This window comes from Chenopodium quinoa, unplaced genomic scaffold, assembly GCF_001683475.1.
Source record: "Chenopodium quinoa cultivar QQ74 unplaced genomic scaffold, ASM168347v1, whole genome shotgun sequence".
NCBI lineage: Eukaryota > Viridiplantae > Streptophyta > Magnoliopsida > Caryophyllales > Amaranthaceae > Chenopodium > Chenopodium quinoa.
Window position 1 is genome coordinate 1,814,717 of NW_018745170.1, and position 15,578 is coordinate 1,830,294.

Consider the following 15,578-nt stretch of genomic DNA (forward strand, 5'->3'; position numbering starts at 1 on the left):
TAGAGACGGATTTTTTTTTCCGTTGCTAATACCAGCAACAGATAAAAAAATCTGTTGCTAAAACCAGCGACGGAAATAAAAATCCGTTGCTAAAACCAGCGACAGAAATAAAAATCCGTTGCTAAAACCAGCGACGGAAATAAAAATCCGTTGCTAAAACCAGTGACGGAAATAAAAATCAGTTGCTAAGTTCAGCAACGGAAAATAAATAAAACGTCACTAGTCTCATTTAGCGACAACAGTTTTACCAACGGAGTAATTCCGTTTCAAAATCTGTCGCTACCTATATTTAGCGACAGAAAAATACAATCTAGCAACAGATTTGACCTGTTGCTAAATGTCTATTTTTTTGTAGTGAAAAAATAGTAAATCACATGTCACAAACTAGTTTCCAGGTGGCTTACCTTCATTCTGTTAGAGATGAAGGTCCAATCATCTTTCCTGCACCCTACCTTCTCAAAAACGCATTTCAAATTCCTCAGAAAATACCCCCAGCTGTCAACACTCTCAGAACCAACCACTCCATAGGCAATGAGAAAAATCTCATTGTTCCCATCAATCCAACTGCAGTTAATAATATTCCCTTGAAATGTCCACTTAGATGGGCCCCATCAATGCCAATGAAAGGTCTGCAGCCTCTTAAGAATCACCTAACTTGGGCAACAAAAGAAAAAAAAAACAAGCCTTGAATCTTGGAGGCTCAGTTGCAGTAGGTTCATCCCAAGTCACAAGAGCATAACTACCTGGGTTAGTCTCTTTCACCATTTCAGCATACCTAGGCAACAGTGAGTATGCCTCTCCAAAATGTCCATAGATGATCTCCTTGGACATTGCCCTGACCTTGTACAACAGCCTTTTCTTGACTTCAATCCTAAACCTTTCCATACAGATTCTCTGTAAAGACTCAACTGGAATGTCAGGATTGGCTTCAATGTCTGACTGCAGATGCCTACACAGCCACTCAGAACTCACTATTGGGTTTCTTTCCAACCTCCCACAACTTCTGTGCTCCCCTGTCAAACTCTTGATTGCCCAGCTAACCTTGTCCATCATTGTGGAGGCATGAATCCTCCAGTTGCAATTCTCTATAGCACACCTTGCTATCAATCTTGTTTTGTCACTCTTTTCAACATAAACACCAAATCCTTCCTGTACACAATAGTCCTTGAACACATCAAGAAATGATTGTCTGTCTCCAAATATCAACCATGACTCTAATCTGATGGATCCAAACTCTTGATAGCTCCAAATTTTACCATTCTTATAGGTCTTATCCATGGTTGAACTGCCATCAAGGTAATCCTCAAATTGCATGTCAGGAATATCATCATGAAGGCAATCTATTTCTGTCTCATCCTCTATGAATTCACCAATATCTGCCTCATCATCTTCTTCTTCACTGCCAGATAGTAGTATGTAATCATCATCTTCACTATCACCATCACTGCTAGATTCATCAGACCTCTCCTCATTTCCCACAACATCATATGTTGCTCTGTTCCTTTTTTATCTCCTTAAAGTAACACTTTCCCCCTTTTTTGAAGCACTTTTTTTTTACCAAAATCCCTCAGGTCTTGATCTACCTCCTTTTTTGCTGCTGCAGATGGTGGAGGTTGGGGTTGAGATACAACTGGTGTTGTCTCTGGTTCAGGAGAAACTGGTGGTGACACTGCTGTTGGTTCAGCAGAAGGTTGGGATGTTTGTGGTTGAGGGGAAGGTTGGGATCTTTGAGTTAGCCTTTTTTTTGGTGTGCTTTTCCTTTTCCTAGGAGTCATTTTCTTCCTAGAGCATGTGGTTTTGGGCTGGTTCATAGGAGATGTTGCTTTAGAGTGTCTAGGTGGAGTTGAGGGCTGAGTACTTTGTTCAGGCTCAGGCTGAGATGCCCCAGGGAAAACCTCATCAGCTACTTGAGTGTCAAACACTCTAAAATACTCAACATTTGAGTCATCAGCATTAACAACAGGAACCTCAATGCAACTGTAAAATGTTGTTGTTCCCTAAGCTCCCTGTCAGCTTCCTCTTCTTCAGCCATCCTCTAGGCCTTTTCCTAATCTAATCTAGCCTTCTCAGCCAATGCCTTAACCCTTTTTAGCCAACTTGCTTCAGCATCCTTAAACACCACAACTAGGACTACCCTTTTCCTCTAAGAACACTTCTATTGTTTCCCTACCTTCATACCACTCCCACATTTTCAGCATTTGACTATCCCCACATAAATCAAACTTTCTATTAGTTCTAGGTGGCAATACATACAAACTAAAGTATTTAGGGAGGATCACATTTTGCTTCACAGAATCCTCAAACATGAACTCATACAAGTCCATTAGACTAGTTATGTCAGTATCCTCAATGAATACATCAAAGCCCTGATCTTTGTAACGAACATCAAGCCACATTGTACTCATCCTATCAACAACAAATGACATATTACTTTACTGACCATCAACACACATCATTCATATCAACAAACACATACTGATCAATTCAAATAAATACATTACACTGATCATTTGAGAAAATATCCTGATCAACTCGCAAAATTTCATTTCTAGGACTCAAATACTGGGAAAAAAACACAAACCATAACATACCAATACACACATTGCCAGATTCATACACACAATTGAGGTTTTGAACATGATTATTCACAATATTTCACAAAGGTCAATTCAAATAAACACATTACACTGATCATTTGAGAAAACCCTGACCCTAACTCAATTTTCGCAAAAATAACCAGAACCAATACACGAAATGAAGATCGATAGAGAGATTATTACCTTGGGTGCTATCTCCAATCCCTCAGAAAAAAATTCAGAACTATCAACTTCCTTCTACTTCTTCCACTACTTGTGACCGCTTTTTGATTCGCCCAGAATCAACAACAACCAAAGCTTGAATCTTGTTGCGAAGGACGTTCAGTGGTTACGGTACGCTTCTTCCTTGTTCATAAATTTGAAGGTTTGAATGATGGTAAAACCTCGAAGAACAGGGGAGAAGTTAAGGAAGAACATTAATATTTGATAATCGAGGAATCAGAGGGTCAGTGTGCTTTATGGCGCCATTAAATACATTAAAGGGAAAAATGGTATTTTTGCAGTAACATCCAACTAACGTCCAGACCTCATTAATGGCACGGGGTGTCAATGTGCTATTTGTCAATGGCATTTGGTGAATTTCGAAAACCTTCATGGCATTTGGTGAATTTTGAAATTGCTCAGTGGCATTTCATGAAATATTTGGAAAATAGCATGCCCGAAAGTAGAAATCGTGATACTGGTTCGAGGGCTCAAAGGAGAGCCTACCAAGAAGACCATCCTACTAGAGCGATCCTCGAAGAGGAGCAGACACCTCGCAATTCACATCAATCTTGTCGGAGAGTGTGGACTTTGTCGTCTTGGGAGCCACACAAGTTGGTGTATTGTCCGGAGTAGCACATTTGTCATCGACATGTCATAGGGCGGGTTGATAATCTTTTGCAGCACCGCGACTCTGGTTTTGAGAGGCTTTTTCTTACTTTATACAAGTGTGTCATGGCCGATGACAAGACTTGCTCTTTGTGGTTATTGTGCGGTCTTACCGACTTTTGGCGATCTGTCACCGATTTTGCGTGTCCTCGTGAGAGTGGACCCACGATAGTTTGGAATTTATTGGATTATTTTTGGGATACTACGAATACATTCCAATTTCCTTGGGGTGAGATGACAGTGACCCCAGTTGACTTCAGCATGATCAGTGGGCTTCAATTCAGCTTGATCCCCGTGCAGCAGGATGTGGAGATGAGACTGTCATCTCCTTCGGTTTTGGACCAACTAGGTCCCATCGTTGAGGTGTTGCGAGGCCGAGAGGACAGTGAGCAGAGTACGAGGATGATTTCAGCGGCGACACTTTTAGAGGGTTTTGACCACCCTCGAGCCACCGCAGAGCAAAGGGTCCGAATCTTTGTGTTAATGTTTCTTTCTAGCACGCTTTCTCCTAATAAGGGGAGTTTTGTCATGCTTCGGTACTTACCGTCTCTTGTGGTTCTTGCCGACGTGGGCTCTTATGACTGGGGTGGTCTCGGCTATGCGAACACGTTTCTTTCCTTGAGACAGGCCTGCCGTCAAGTTGACGATACATCTGAGGTCACCGTGAGGAGCCTTTGGAGAGTTGTAGAGGTATAATTTCTCCTTTTGTCTTTCGTTTATGTAAGTTCAAAATTGAAATCTTATGTTTTGCTTTGCTGCAGCTATGGTTCTAGCTATGAGTATTCTCCCTCGCTGGCCCTGACCTGAGCTACTGGGGCCACACGCTCGTTCCCGATAGGAGCAAGCAAGCGACAATGAGGTATGTTTGCGATCACCTCCGTGGCCTCTTTGAGAGGGATGCTACATCGTGTTGGTTGTGCCAACGTGAGTATTGAACATTGTCTTTTTTTCTTAGTAATTTTTTATCTCCGTTTGTGTCTTACAACATGTCTTTTATTTCAGCCAAGGTTCAATGTACGATATCGTCCTTGGGATACTATGGGTGGTATTGAGGGGTTCGAGTACGTTTTTTATCTCTCGACCCATCGCGTGCTTTTTCTCGGGTTTCGGTTCCCAATTTGGTACCTGGGTGAGAGGGTCACCAACCAGCACAACACATACTATTTCGTGGTCCTTCATGATCCGCCAGCTTCGACGATGGATCGCCAGAGCATCTTCGCTATAGTCGATGGTAGGGGTTGTTAGGTTTTCAAGTAATTCAAGAACAAGAACTACTAACCAATGTGGGAACAAAACCTAAAATGAAGTATAATTCAACTAGATTATACAACAATCAATATTAATCAAAATATTACAACCAAACACCAAATTATCAAAGTATTACAGAAAATACTAAGAAATACACTAATGTGAAAGATATTACACTTGCCTCAACTCCAAGCCTTTAAGAACGAACATGAACATAAAAAATACTATGATTGCTTGAGTCTCAATCCTTGATACACTGTCTTAGGCGTGTGAACACTTTTCTAAAGAGTTTAATTTCCCCCACAATGGTGCTTGGGTTTAATCCGGAAATACTCTTTGAGATACAAAAGACAGCCAATCGTTCTTTGCACTAAGAATCGAGTTAAAGATGACAAATTCACACAATTTGGAATAATTGAAAGAGTTTTCTCACAAAGGTTTGCAAGAAATTTCAGAGAAAAGTGTGGAGAATAATACTTAGGGAGATGAAGAAAATCTGTGTCATATTTCTTCACGAAATAATCCTTTTAATAAAAGACTCAACCGTCAGAAAAAACCGCAAAACAGGGAGGCGCGGGCGCTCCACCAGGAGGCGCGGGCGCGCCATCAGGTGGAGCGGGCGCTCCTCATCAGAAATGCGAAATTTCCACAGGAAGGCAGAAGGGGGCGCGGTTTAGACGCGACCTGACGCGCGGGGCGCGCCAACCTTACCCTTCCAAAGTTCCAAATTCCAGAGAGGTACGCGATTTAGGCGCGCTCTCTGCGCGGCCGCACTTAACTTGCGCGGGCGCTCCTACATGGCCGCGATCGCGCAACCATCAACACTCTAAATATCCAACAGGGGTCCTTCTCTAACCTCTTGGCGCGAGTTGGTCTACATGGACCGGGACTACGTCACGGAGATACTTTTGAGGTTAGCCTCAGCTCCCCGCTTCCAAGAGGTTCGCTTCTAAGAGGTTTTTAGTTTTTCACATGGCTTTGTTTGTAGCCCCATTATTGTTTGATAACATGATTATCCAATGATTTGTAGGGTCCTTGCTGTGGTGGGATGTTCGAGCTTCCGAGTCGATCAATTCAGTATCGAGGACCAATTGGGGATATGGAAGAGCACCTCCCGGAGGCCCCGGAGGGATATCAACAGACCTAGGAATCACTTCCAGAGGAGCTAGAGCTGGTGAGTCTCATCTTTATTGCATTGATTGTGTATTTGAATATTCAACTAACATTTTTAAATTATTATTCTCTTTTGATTCACAGCTGCCGCGCGAAGGGGTGATGAGATTGATGAACATCATTGATGCCTGCAAGTACAGCTTGATGAAGTTGCAGTGTCAAATGATGTGTCACAATGATTTTGAGGACGTCCGACGTGTATAATATCTTTATTATTTTGTGTACTTTAATTTTGCTTTCATTTCTTCCTACTAACTATATCTTGTTTCATTTTAGCCACGACATTGACATCGATCTCGTTCTCGTCCAAGGCATTGTGAGTCGGACAAAGCAAGAGCGAGTCATTGTCAATCCTCTCTAGAGTTCCAAAGGTAGCCTCAGCTTCAGCCGCATCACGAGTTTCGACCTCATCAATCGTTTAAGCAGGACGTTCTTTTGCAACCTCCAAGCAAGGAACAACTTGTACCTCAACAGTTGCAGTTGTCGCAACCTCCTCAGGAGTTCGTGCCGATTTCAAGATTCAGTAGGTCATCGTCGACGATGCTTACTCCTTACAGTAGGCTTCATCCCGAGCTTCAGACTTCTGGGGGGGGGATGCCAATGGAGATACAGTTTTTTCCACCGCAGTTCCAAGAATTCGAAGGCTCCGGCTCACAGTTGACTGTGTGGAGCGGGCCACCAATTAGGATGTTGGGCCCTACGGGTGCGGAGGTCGGTCGAGATCTCACTCCATGAACACAATGATGGAGAGCATCTTTGGCCCTTTAGGTGACATTCTGCCTACGTTGACACAGGCGGCTATGCTGATGAGTTGTTTGAGAGTTCCTTGGAAGAGTTATTTATTGAGGGATTTTTGACTTTGTACAGACGTGACTTGACTTATGTTATTGTACTTTACTAATGTAGATTATTACATTTGTACATTTGACCCGATTGCATTACTTCGTGGATTTGTACATTTATTTAGCCAATTTTTTTTTTTATTGAGTTAGCAAATTAGTTGTGCTTGTTATTGAGTACAAGTGTTTGTATAAGTTGATGTAAAAAAAAAATCCTTCATTATTTATCAGTAAAAGAAGGGTTTTCAACATTATCGTAGAAAATAAATAAATAAATAAATAAAGAGATAGAAAACATATTTATAAAATTTAGTTTGCCCAAAAAGAAATATATGAAAATTAGAAATTAGGAAAATTAAATATTCCCAAAAGAAAGAAATTAAAATTAGAGTTTAGGAAAATTAATTTTCTCTAAAAGAAAATAATTAGAAAAAATCAAGGAGAATTAAGTTTCTCTGCTATTAAATCCAACCAAAAATATACAAATAAAAGAAGTGTAAACACGATAGAATTGTATATCGAGTATGAGTCGGGCGCTGATATGGAGTCCTCGGTAGCTAGCAATGCCCTAAATATTGAATTTAGGTGTTCGAATTTGAATCGAATAAAGGGAAGTATGTCACGTCAAGATGCAGGTGCGTCGCTCGCGACACAATGCGATTTGTCGTGACATAACACATTTGTCGTGGTGGGATACTCTAACGCGCCGAATTTTATACAAATTTTGTTTACTTTTTGCCTAGAGAAATCGTTTGGATTACCTCTTTAATTGCAACACTTTTTATAATCAATCATTTTTTTCAATTGCAAATTTGCAACACTCTTTTTAATGGAAATGCTCCACAACATTTTGTTATATCTCTCATTTCACACAATCCCCACTCCTACCCCACTCACACATTTTATTACTTTTACATAAAGTTTTCATTCAATATCACTATTTTTTAATCATCTTTTGATTCCCCAACAAATCCCACCTACACAATATTTTAGTAAATTCAACTCAAGCGACTAAAAATCCGTGCTGATCAAAGTGTTGCAATTATAAAAGATACGAATGGAGTATTTCACTATTATCATGTCGTGTCATGAATTTGAAAGAAATCATCACATGAGCCCAAAAAAAAATTTAAAAAAAAAAAAACAAAAAAACATGCATTTTGCATCTAAGGATATTATTAGGTTTTGCTTAAAGAAATTTAAGTATTAATATTTGTAAACCATGCATCGCACAAAAGAGATTTTTATGTACATCCGGGTGCATACACTTTGCACCTAAGGATAGTTTATTTTTTGCTCAATTTGATGATTATTACTCATTTAATCATCAAAAAAAAAATCAAAAAAAATAAAAAAATAAAAATTAAAAAATTGGTTCCACCTCGCAACTCTATATTAAAATATTCATTGTTATACTAGCTTAAAACAAATAAGCACTCAACCATTCCCTTGTATTATATTTTAAAAATTTTGGTAAAAAAAAAAAAAAAAAAAAAAAAAAAAAAAAACATTTCATGTTTTATATAAGCATTATTATTGTTTTTTTATACTATTCATTTATTAAAATAGATTCTTAATGTTAAAAAGTCACTTGTAATCATTTGCTTCCATAAATGATGGGTTCTGAGTCTCGAATCCGGATTAGCCCAAAAAAATAGGTTCGCGGGTATTTATCGGTAAAAATTATGTATAGTATGTCAAAATGTGAAATGATCTAGGTGAATTATCATGTGACGATAATATATGAGATACAAGGAAGATATAATAGAAATTAAATAAGGCATAAATATTTATGAGAAGAAACATTTATATCAAAGAAAATTTTTTATGTGTCATACTAGTGGGTATGAAGAAAATTAGGCTAGTTTTAAGGGGAGATTAGTGAATTAACAAAGAAAAGAGAGATTGTCCCACTAAAACAATAATTAGTGGGTGATTGTGAAAGTCAAAATATCAATTCCCATTAAACATGAATAAAATAAAGGGATAGATTATCTTTCGATCTATCTATCTATAGGATTGAAATCGGATTATTCTAGTAGATAACTGGAGACAAAAGAAACATTTTTTTTGTTTTACAAAATTTTTAGGACAACACCTTAAAAAAGGGGGGATGATTACATAGTGTAGAAGATAATAAAAATTAAGGATTTGAGTTTGTAAAGATTGATAAAAGAATGTGGCTTTCAAAAGAAAATTCAGAAAAAAGAAATACATCAAATCAATTGGTTGCAGTTGCAATAGACAGGGATAAAGGAAGTCAACATGCTCTAAAATGGGCAATTGATAATCTTCTTCAAAGAGGGCAAACAGTTGTGCTTGTTCATATTAAAGTTAGGCCTTCTTATGGCTCTTCTCCCCATATTGTTATCAATGGTAAGTGTAAGATTTTCGGAAATCAATGCATAATTTTGACCATGACTACTGATAGTTTATAAGGTTAATCACTATATCGATCGATAAATTCATGAAATGTTGACATTTTGAATATATGTATGCATCTATAATGTACTACATTCGTCTATTGATAGAATTATGAAATGTAAGCTAAGGTTGACATTTTGAATATATATATTGATAATTAGACATGATTTTATGTAAATTGCCCTTTTGCATCAATGGTCTTTATATATTTCTACACTTGTGTAGGTAGACAATGGGATCAACAAACAAAGGATTTGTTCCTCCCCTTTCGTTGTTTTTGCACGAGGAAAGATGTAGGTACTTGCGCTCCATTCTTGCAATTAAACAACAAATAAGTAAAAAATGAAAAATCAAATCAAGATTGATATGAAATTTTTATTTTTTAGTTGCCTCAAAAAAAAAAAAAAAAAAAAATAGCGCGCATATGTAGGATCATCGTATAAAATTTATAATACTTCTACTATATTCATTTCACCTCAAATACTTGTGTCATATACTTATTATCGGATACTTAGACACTCGAAACACTTCATTTTTAAACTAAAATATTTCATATATTCATCATAAGATGATTGAGTTTGACAATGCTACTCAAGCTTGATTAACAAACAATGTTTAAATTTCTTAGGTGTTTATTTTGATTTCATTTGTAAAATTCTTTTATTAGCTTTTTTTCTTTAAATTTATTGAAAATTTTATGGATAGATACAATGTCGGGACATCGTGCTTGAAGATTCAGATGTTCAAAAGGCATTGATAGAGTTTGTTACCCAATCCGCAGTTGAAGTTTTGATCATGGGTGCTTCTTCTAGAAATTCGATCTTGAGGTTTGTATCGACATTATTAAATTAAAGAGTTGGAGATTAGTAAAGAACCTTAAAACATTACTGATTAATAAAGGATTGATATATACAACCCTAATGGTCAAAATAATTAAGGATCTAAAACGGAAATATTAAACGTAGTCAAACATTAATAGTGATTGACACATGATTTTGTCATGCATTATTAAATTACTAACATAATACTCAGTACTAGAATATGTAACGGAAATTTTTCATGCAGTATCAAACAATCTTGTACAATATAAAAATCAAATAATAAATGATTTTGAAATTACATATAATTTTTATTTTCTTGGACTAACTTTATGTTTTCTAACATATATACATGAATTCTTAATGCTCATATAGCAAATTCACCAAGACAGATACTCCTACGGCAGTATCAAAAGGAGTACCAGAATTTTGTAGCGTTTATGTAATTTCAAAAGTAGGAAAAATCTCAAATACTCGATCTGCATCTCGTCCACCTCCAATTGTTTCGCCTCTTCGAAATCAAATTATGAATCAGCCAACAAGTGCCCCGGTTTCTCCTCCTCGCGGTAAAATAAAACGTTTCTTTTTACCTAAATTATTTATACTTCCTCCGTTCTTTAAAAATTTTAGAAAACTTTCCTTTTTGAAAAGTTTTGATATAAAGAGTATATATTTTTGTTGCAAATAGAATATGTACTTACCACCGTCTTTATCATTGACCAGGGTCGGAAAAAACAACACCATCTGGATCACCATTTAATGGATTTGAAGACATGGATTTTAAGTAAGTGCAACGTCTAGCTAAAATTTCATATGTCAAATTAAAATTGGTAGACACTGTCCTAGGTTTTCGTAATACCACTAGTCCTTTTACCTTAGAGGTGATCATTGGGCGGGCCGGGCCGAAGCTAAAATATTATGCCAACTTCTTGGGCCGGGCCAAGCTTCGGGCCGGTTTTTTTGTGCCCAAACCGACCACAATGGTCTGGCCGTGCGGGCTTTTCGGGCCGGGCCTAAAAATCAACTAAATATGCATAAAAACGCATTCCCAAACCCGCCCAAAAAAAATCGGGCCGGGCCGGGCCCAAGCCGGGCTAACTTTGATCACCTCTATTTTACCTTCCTACTTCCTCCATTTTTTTTTTTTACTTACAACAGTTGACTTTTACACTATGCACATATCTAACTTTGACTACCTTTGGTGAGTTGTTGGTTAGGAAAAATATAGTCATGTGGGATCTTGTTTTACTCATCTCGATTTATACTTTCATAATATCAAATTTTTATAATTTTTACACATTGATAATTTAAGATATTAACGATTGAAATAGTACATTGACAAGCGTGAAAAGAGAAGTGTTGCAAGTATTAAAAAACAGAGGAGGTATATAACATGGGACTACGTTCCTTGATTCATGTAAAATTGGCACAACAGTATGACCTTGTCATATAAAAATTCGTTCAGTTTTGAAAGAAGACTCTCCTGACAATTTTAAGATCTTTTTCTACAGATCGGCCTTCACTCGAGGGGGTAGACATCCACATGTTAGATCTTACGGTGACATCCTATCGGACAACGATATCTCATTCGTAAGCTCGGGAAGGGCAAGTGTTGATCGCATGCTTCCTTCAACCTATGATGTTTTTGAAGAAAGGAGGAGCACTAGTACTAATAGATTATCATCAAGCTCCGAAAATGATTTTATAAACGAAACTCCTCAACGAAGGTCCTTTGCGGACACTACGCCTTTGTCTAGCCCTCCTCCTAATTTTTCTAATTACTCTTTTCATGACAACTCTAACTCGAATTGGTCATCAAACACGCAATCCCAATCAATGGTACGTAGAAAAACGCTATCAAATTTTACTAAGTTCGACCATAGGAAAAGAGATATGACGTAACTAGAAAACAACATAGGAAGTATGTAATTTGTACATGGGATTTAAAATGCATGCATTGATTTAATATTTGTAACAAGTTAGACGAGTAATTAAATAGTGTTCAAATTTCCCTAATGCATGCATTCTTATTACTACATCCGTTTCGTATTATTAATGATTTAACATAAAGTGTGAGTAAAAAATGTCTAACCGTTGCAAATAATATAAAACGAAGGTAGTATATCACTTTATAAACAAAAAATTTTAAGAAACAATCCATAATTAATGATTCTTCTTTTCAAATTATAGGATGATGTAGAAGCTCAAATGAGAAAGCTAAAGATGGAGTTAACGCAAACAATGAATATGTACAGCAATGTTTGCAAAGAAGCACTTACAGCAAAACAAAAGGTTTTCCTCTTTTCCTATATCTATCCTTAATGAATATCCTTCAAGATTGTTTGTACATGCTGACTAGTTAGTATTACGTACTTCTTTCGTTTTTTTAATATTTGCAACACAATTTCATCTCAAGACATGCATTTGTATGTAGTAGGTGATTAGAGAAGGTAAATGAACAATTTTATTCAAAATGATTATTAACACTGGGAAGAGAGAAACTACGAGTTACTTAGGTATTAATAAAGCCTTTTTTTTTTTTTTTGCTAAACTTGTGTTGGACTATTTATTCATTAACATGATTTAATCTCTTCCTCAACGTGTGGTGTCATATTTTGGCTAATTCTAACTGTTTTGATGAAACAACTTTTATAAGAATTTAGTTTATAGTATGGTGGAAAGTATAAATAAATTAAAAAAATCAAAATCTTAGATATATGCTTGCTTGAGATTATTCAAAACATTTATGAAGGAATTCTTAACTTATAGGCCCTTGAGCTCCAACGGTGGAAAGTAGAAGAAGAGCGTAGAATGGATGAAGCTCAAGATTCCGAGGAGTCGACAGAAACATCATTCATAGAGAAGAATAAAGCTAAATCAAAGGCATCCATTGAGGCATCGGAAGCACATAAAAGACTACTCGAACTCGAGGCACAAAAAAGGATCAGTGCCGAAATGAAAGCACTAAAGGAAGTAGATGAAAAGAACAAGGATGTGGATCGTATAACCACAGCCATAAGGTATAGGAAGTATACAATAGAAGAGATAGAAATAGCTACTGAATACTTTACCGAAGCACGAAAGATTGGAGAAGGAGGATATGGCCCAGTTTTTCGATGTCACTTAGATCACACATTAGTTGCTGTTAAGGTGTTACGCCCTGATGCTGCTCAAGGAAGATCTCAATTTCAACAAGAGGTTTGCTACCAAACCAAAATTACTATCTTCATACAAATAATTTAGCAAACATATTCACCTTTTTGTTACACTGAATAATTTAGCAAACATATTCACCTTTTTGTTACACTGAATAATTTAGCAAACATATTCACCTTTTTGTTACACTGGCTCTGATACCATGTTAAAAGATCAATTCAACAAAAAAACTTAAGATAATGGTTATAGTTCATGACTTGTTATATACGCTATACACAAACTTTCATATGCGGCTAGCCACACCGTGTAGCCAACCATCATAGAGTTACTTCGTTAGTGTTATTGGGGTTACTTATTAAAGGAGTTATTTCGTCAGTGTTATTGGGATTACTTTGTTCTTTTACAAGCGGCCACATGGTGTGGCAAGCCGCACACAAAACGCATTGTACTCTATATCAAGTCGAGTATACATTAGTGTGATATCAAACCCTTCTCCTAAAGGATGGAATACAATTCATGATTTGTTTTTTATCGACATACTTTAAGTTTATTATTAGAATATACTTCACCATTTGAATTTTTTTTTGTGACAATTTTTTTGTAGGTTGAAGTTCTTAGTTGCATTAGACACCCTAACATGGTTCTTCTACTGGGAGCTTGCCCGGAGTATGGATGCTTAGTTTATGAGTACATGCACAATGGTAGCCTCGAGGATCGTCTATTCCGGCGAGGTGAGACCACGGCACTCAGTTGGCAACATAGGTTTCGTATTGCAGCAGAAATTGCCACAGGCCTCTTATTCCTACACCTAACGAAGCCAGAGCCGTTGGTGCATCGAGACTTGAAACCGGCCAATATTCTCCTAGACCGCACCTTAGTTGCCAAGATTAGTGATGTAGGCTTAGCTAGGCTAGTTCCCCCGAGTGTTGCCGACGAGGTTACGCAGTATAGGATGACCTCCACTGCTGGTACTTTTTGCTACATTGACCCTGAGTATCAACAAACAGGTATGCTTGGTTTTAATTCTTAGAAACTGTCACTTTTTCTTTTTTTATCTTACTATAGAGAATTTCTTATTAGGCCCGGTTATTTTCACTTATTTTTATAAAAAACAAGTTTAAATAAGTTTAGTTAAAATAAGTTTAGGAGAAATAAGTTTTGATAGATTAATAAGAGTTACATAAGTTTAATTTAAAACTAAAATAAGTTCTAATAAGGACTAATATGTTTTGATAAGTTTAGATTAGATAAGACAAGTTCTTGTAAGTAAAAATCAGGTGAATTGAGTATACCTTTAGCAGGTGATTGCAACATGCAATCATATTAGACATCGATCAATAGACCTTTTCTAGCAATTACAATTTTGTTAGAATTTATTCAATGTGATTGTTGTTTTTATTGTTATAGGTATGCTTGGTGTGAAATCAGATGTGTACTCCCTAGGCATAATGCTTTTGCAACTGATAACGGCGAAATCACCAATGGGCTTAACACACCATGTTGAGAGAGCAATTGAGAAAGGAACATTCAAGGATATTTTGGACAAAGAAGTTACAGATTGGCCTATTGAAGAGGCTTTAAAATTTGCTAAACTATCACTTCAATGTGCTGAGTTGAGAAGGAGAGATAGGCCCGACCTCGGAACGATTGTGTTGCCTCAACTTTGCTTTTTAAGAAATATAGCAGAGGAGAGTTTGGATGCTATGACGTTTCGCGACACATATGGAGCTTACAATTCTAAATCATCTAATAGCCAAGTCTCCGTAAGTGCCCGTTCTTAGACTCATGCTTGTTTGAATTTTTAGAAGTTATGATAAAAGTCAACGCGTGTCATTAATGCCTTTAACCTTTTGATCATGTCATTGCATTATCTCACACTTGCATGCATGTAAAACTAGTCCTTGAATCATCATCAATCAATCAAAGCCTTAATTTAATCCCATAAGTGGGATTGGCTACATGAACCAAAATTGATTATTCAAAACTAGTCCTTGAATGAATAATAAAAATGTGTTTCAAATGTGCAGGATTCATTAAGCAGTGCACCTTCTCATGAAAGTTGGAAGAGCTCAACTTTTAGTGGAGAGTAACAAAAACATATCAAATAGCATGAATATATGTGAGGGGAAAAACGAAGCTTTTAGGCTCTATTTGAAACTAGATTTTGAAGTAGAGATTAGTGGTTTGACGAGATCAAATCTCTAGTTGGAAGAAAAAGATAGATTTATGTTTTGATAAAGAAAACCTAATCTTCATAGTCGGAAACAATAATAAGTGGGTTAATGCATTAGGTAGATGGCAAAGATGATCCACAAATACAAGTGGTGCATAATTTTACACAACAAATTTTGAAATTGTAATTATTAATTTAGGAAAATTTTCAATCAATACATATATACAAGTTTGTAAGCACAATTAAACTTGAGTTTCTGTACAAGAGGTAAATTCTTGTT

The 15,578-nt window shown here is 36.8% G+C and overlaps 1 protein-coding gene across 1 annotated transcript; it reads left to right on the top strand.

The window, feature by feature from the left end:
* Window positions 1–8,843: 8,843 nt before the first annotated feature.
* LOC110710229 (U-box domain-containing protein 52-like) lies at window positions 8,844–15,550 on the top strand. Its single transcript, XM_021888501.1, has 11 exons — window positions 8,844–9,103; window positions 9,377–9,444; window positions 9,857–9,978; window positions 10,345–10,547; window positions 10,693–10,753; window positions 11,481–11,808; window positions 12,160–12,261; window positions 12,739–13,167; window positions 13,730–14,132; window positions 14,533–14,888; window positions 15,153–15,550. Exons 1-11 carry the CDS (start codon window positions 8,905–8,907, stop codon window positions 15,213–15,215), a joined length of 2,334 nt encoding a protein of 777 aa, XP_021744193.1. The 5' UTR covers window positions 8,844–8,904; the 3' UTR covers window positions 15,216–15,550.
* The last annotated feature ends 28 nt before the right edge of the window (window positions 15,551–15,578 follow it).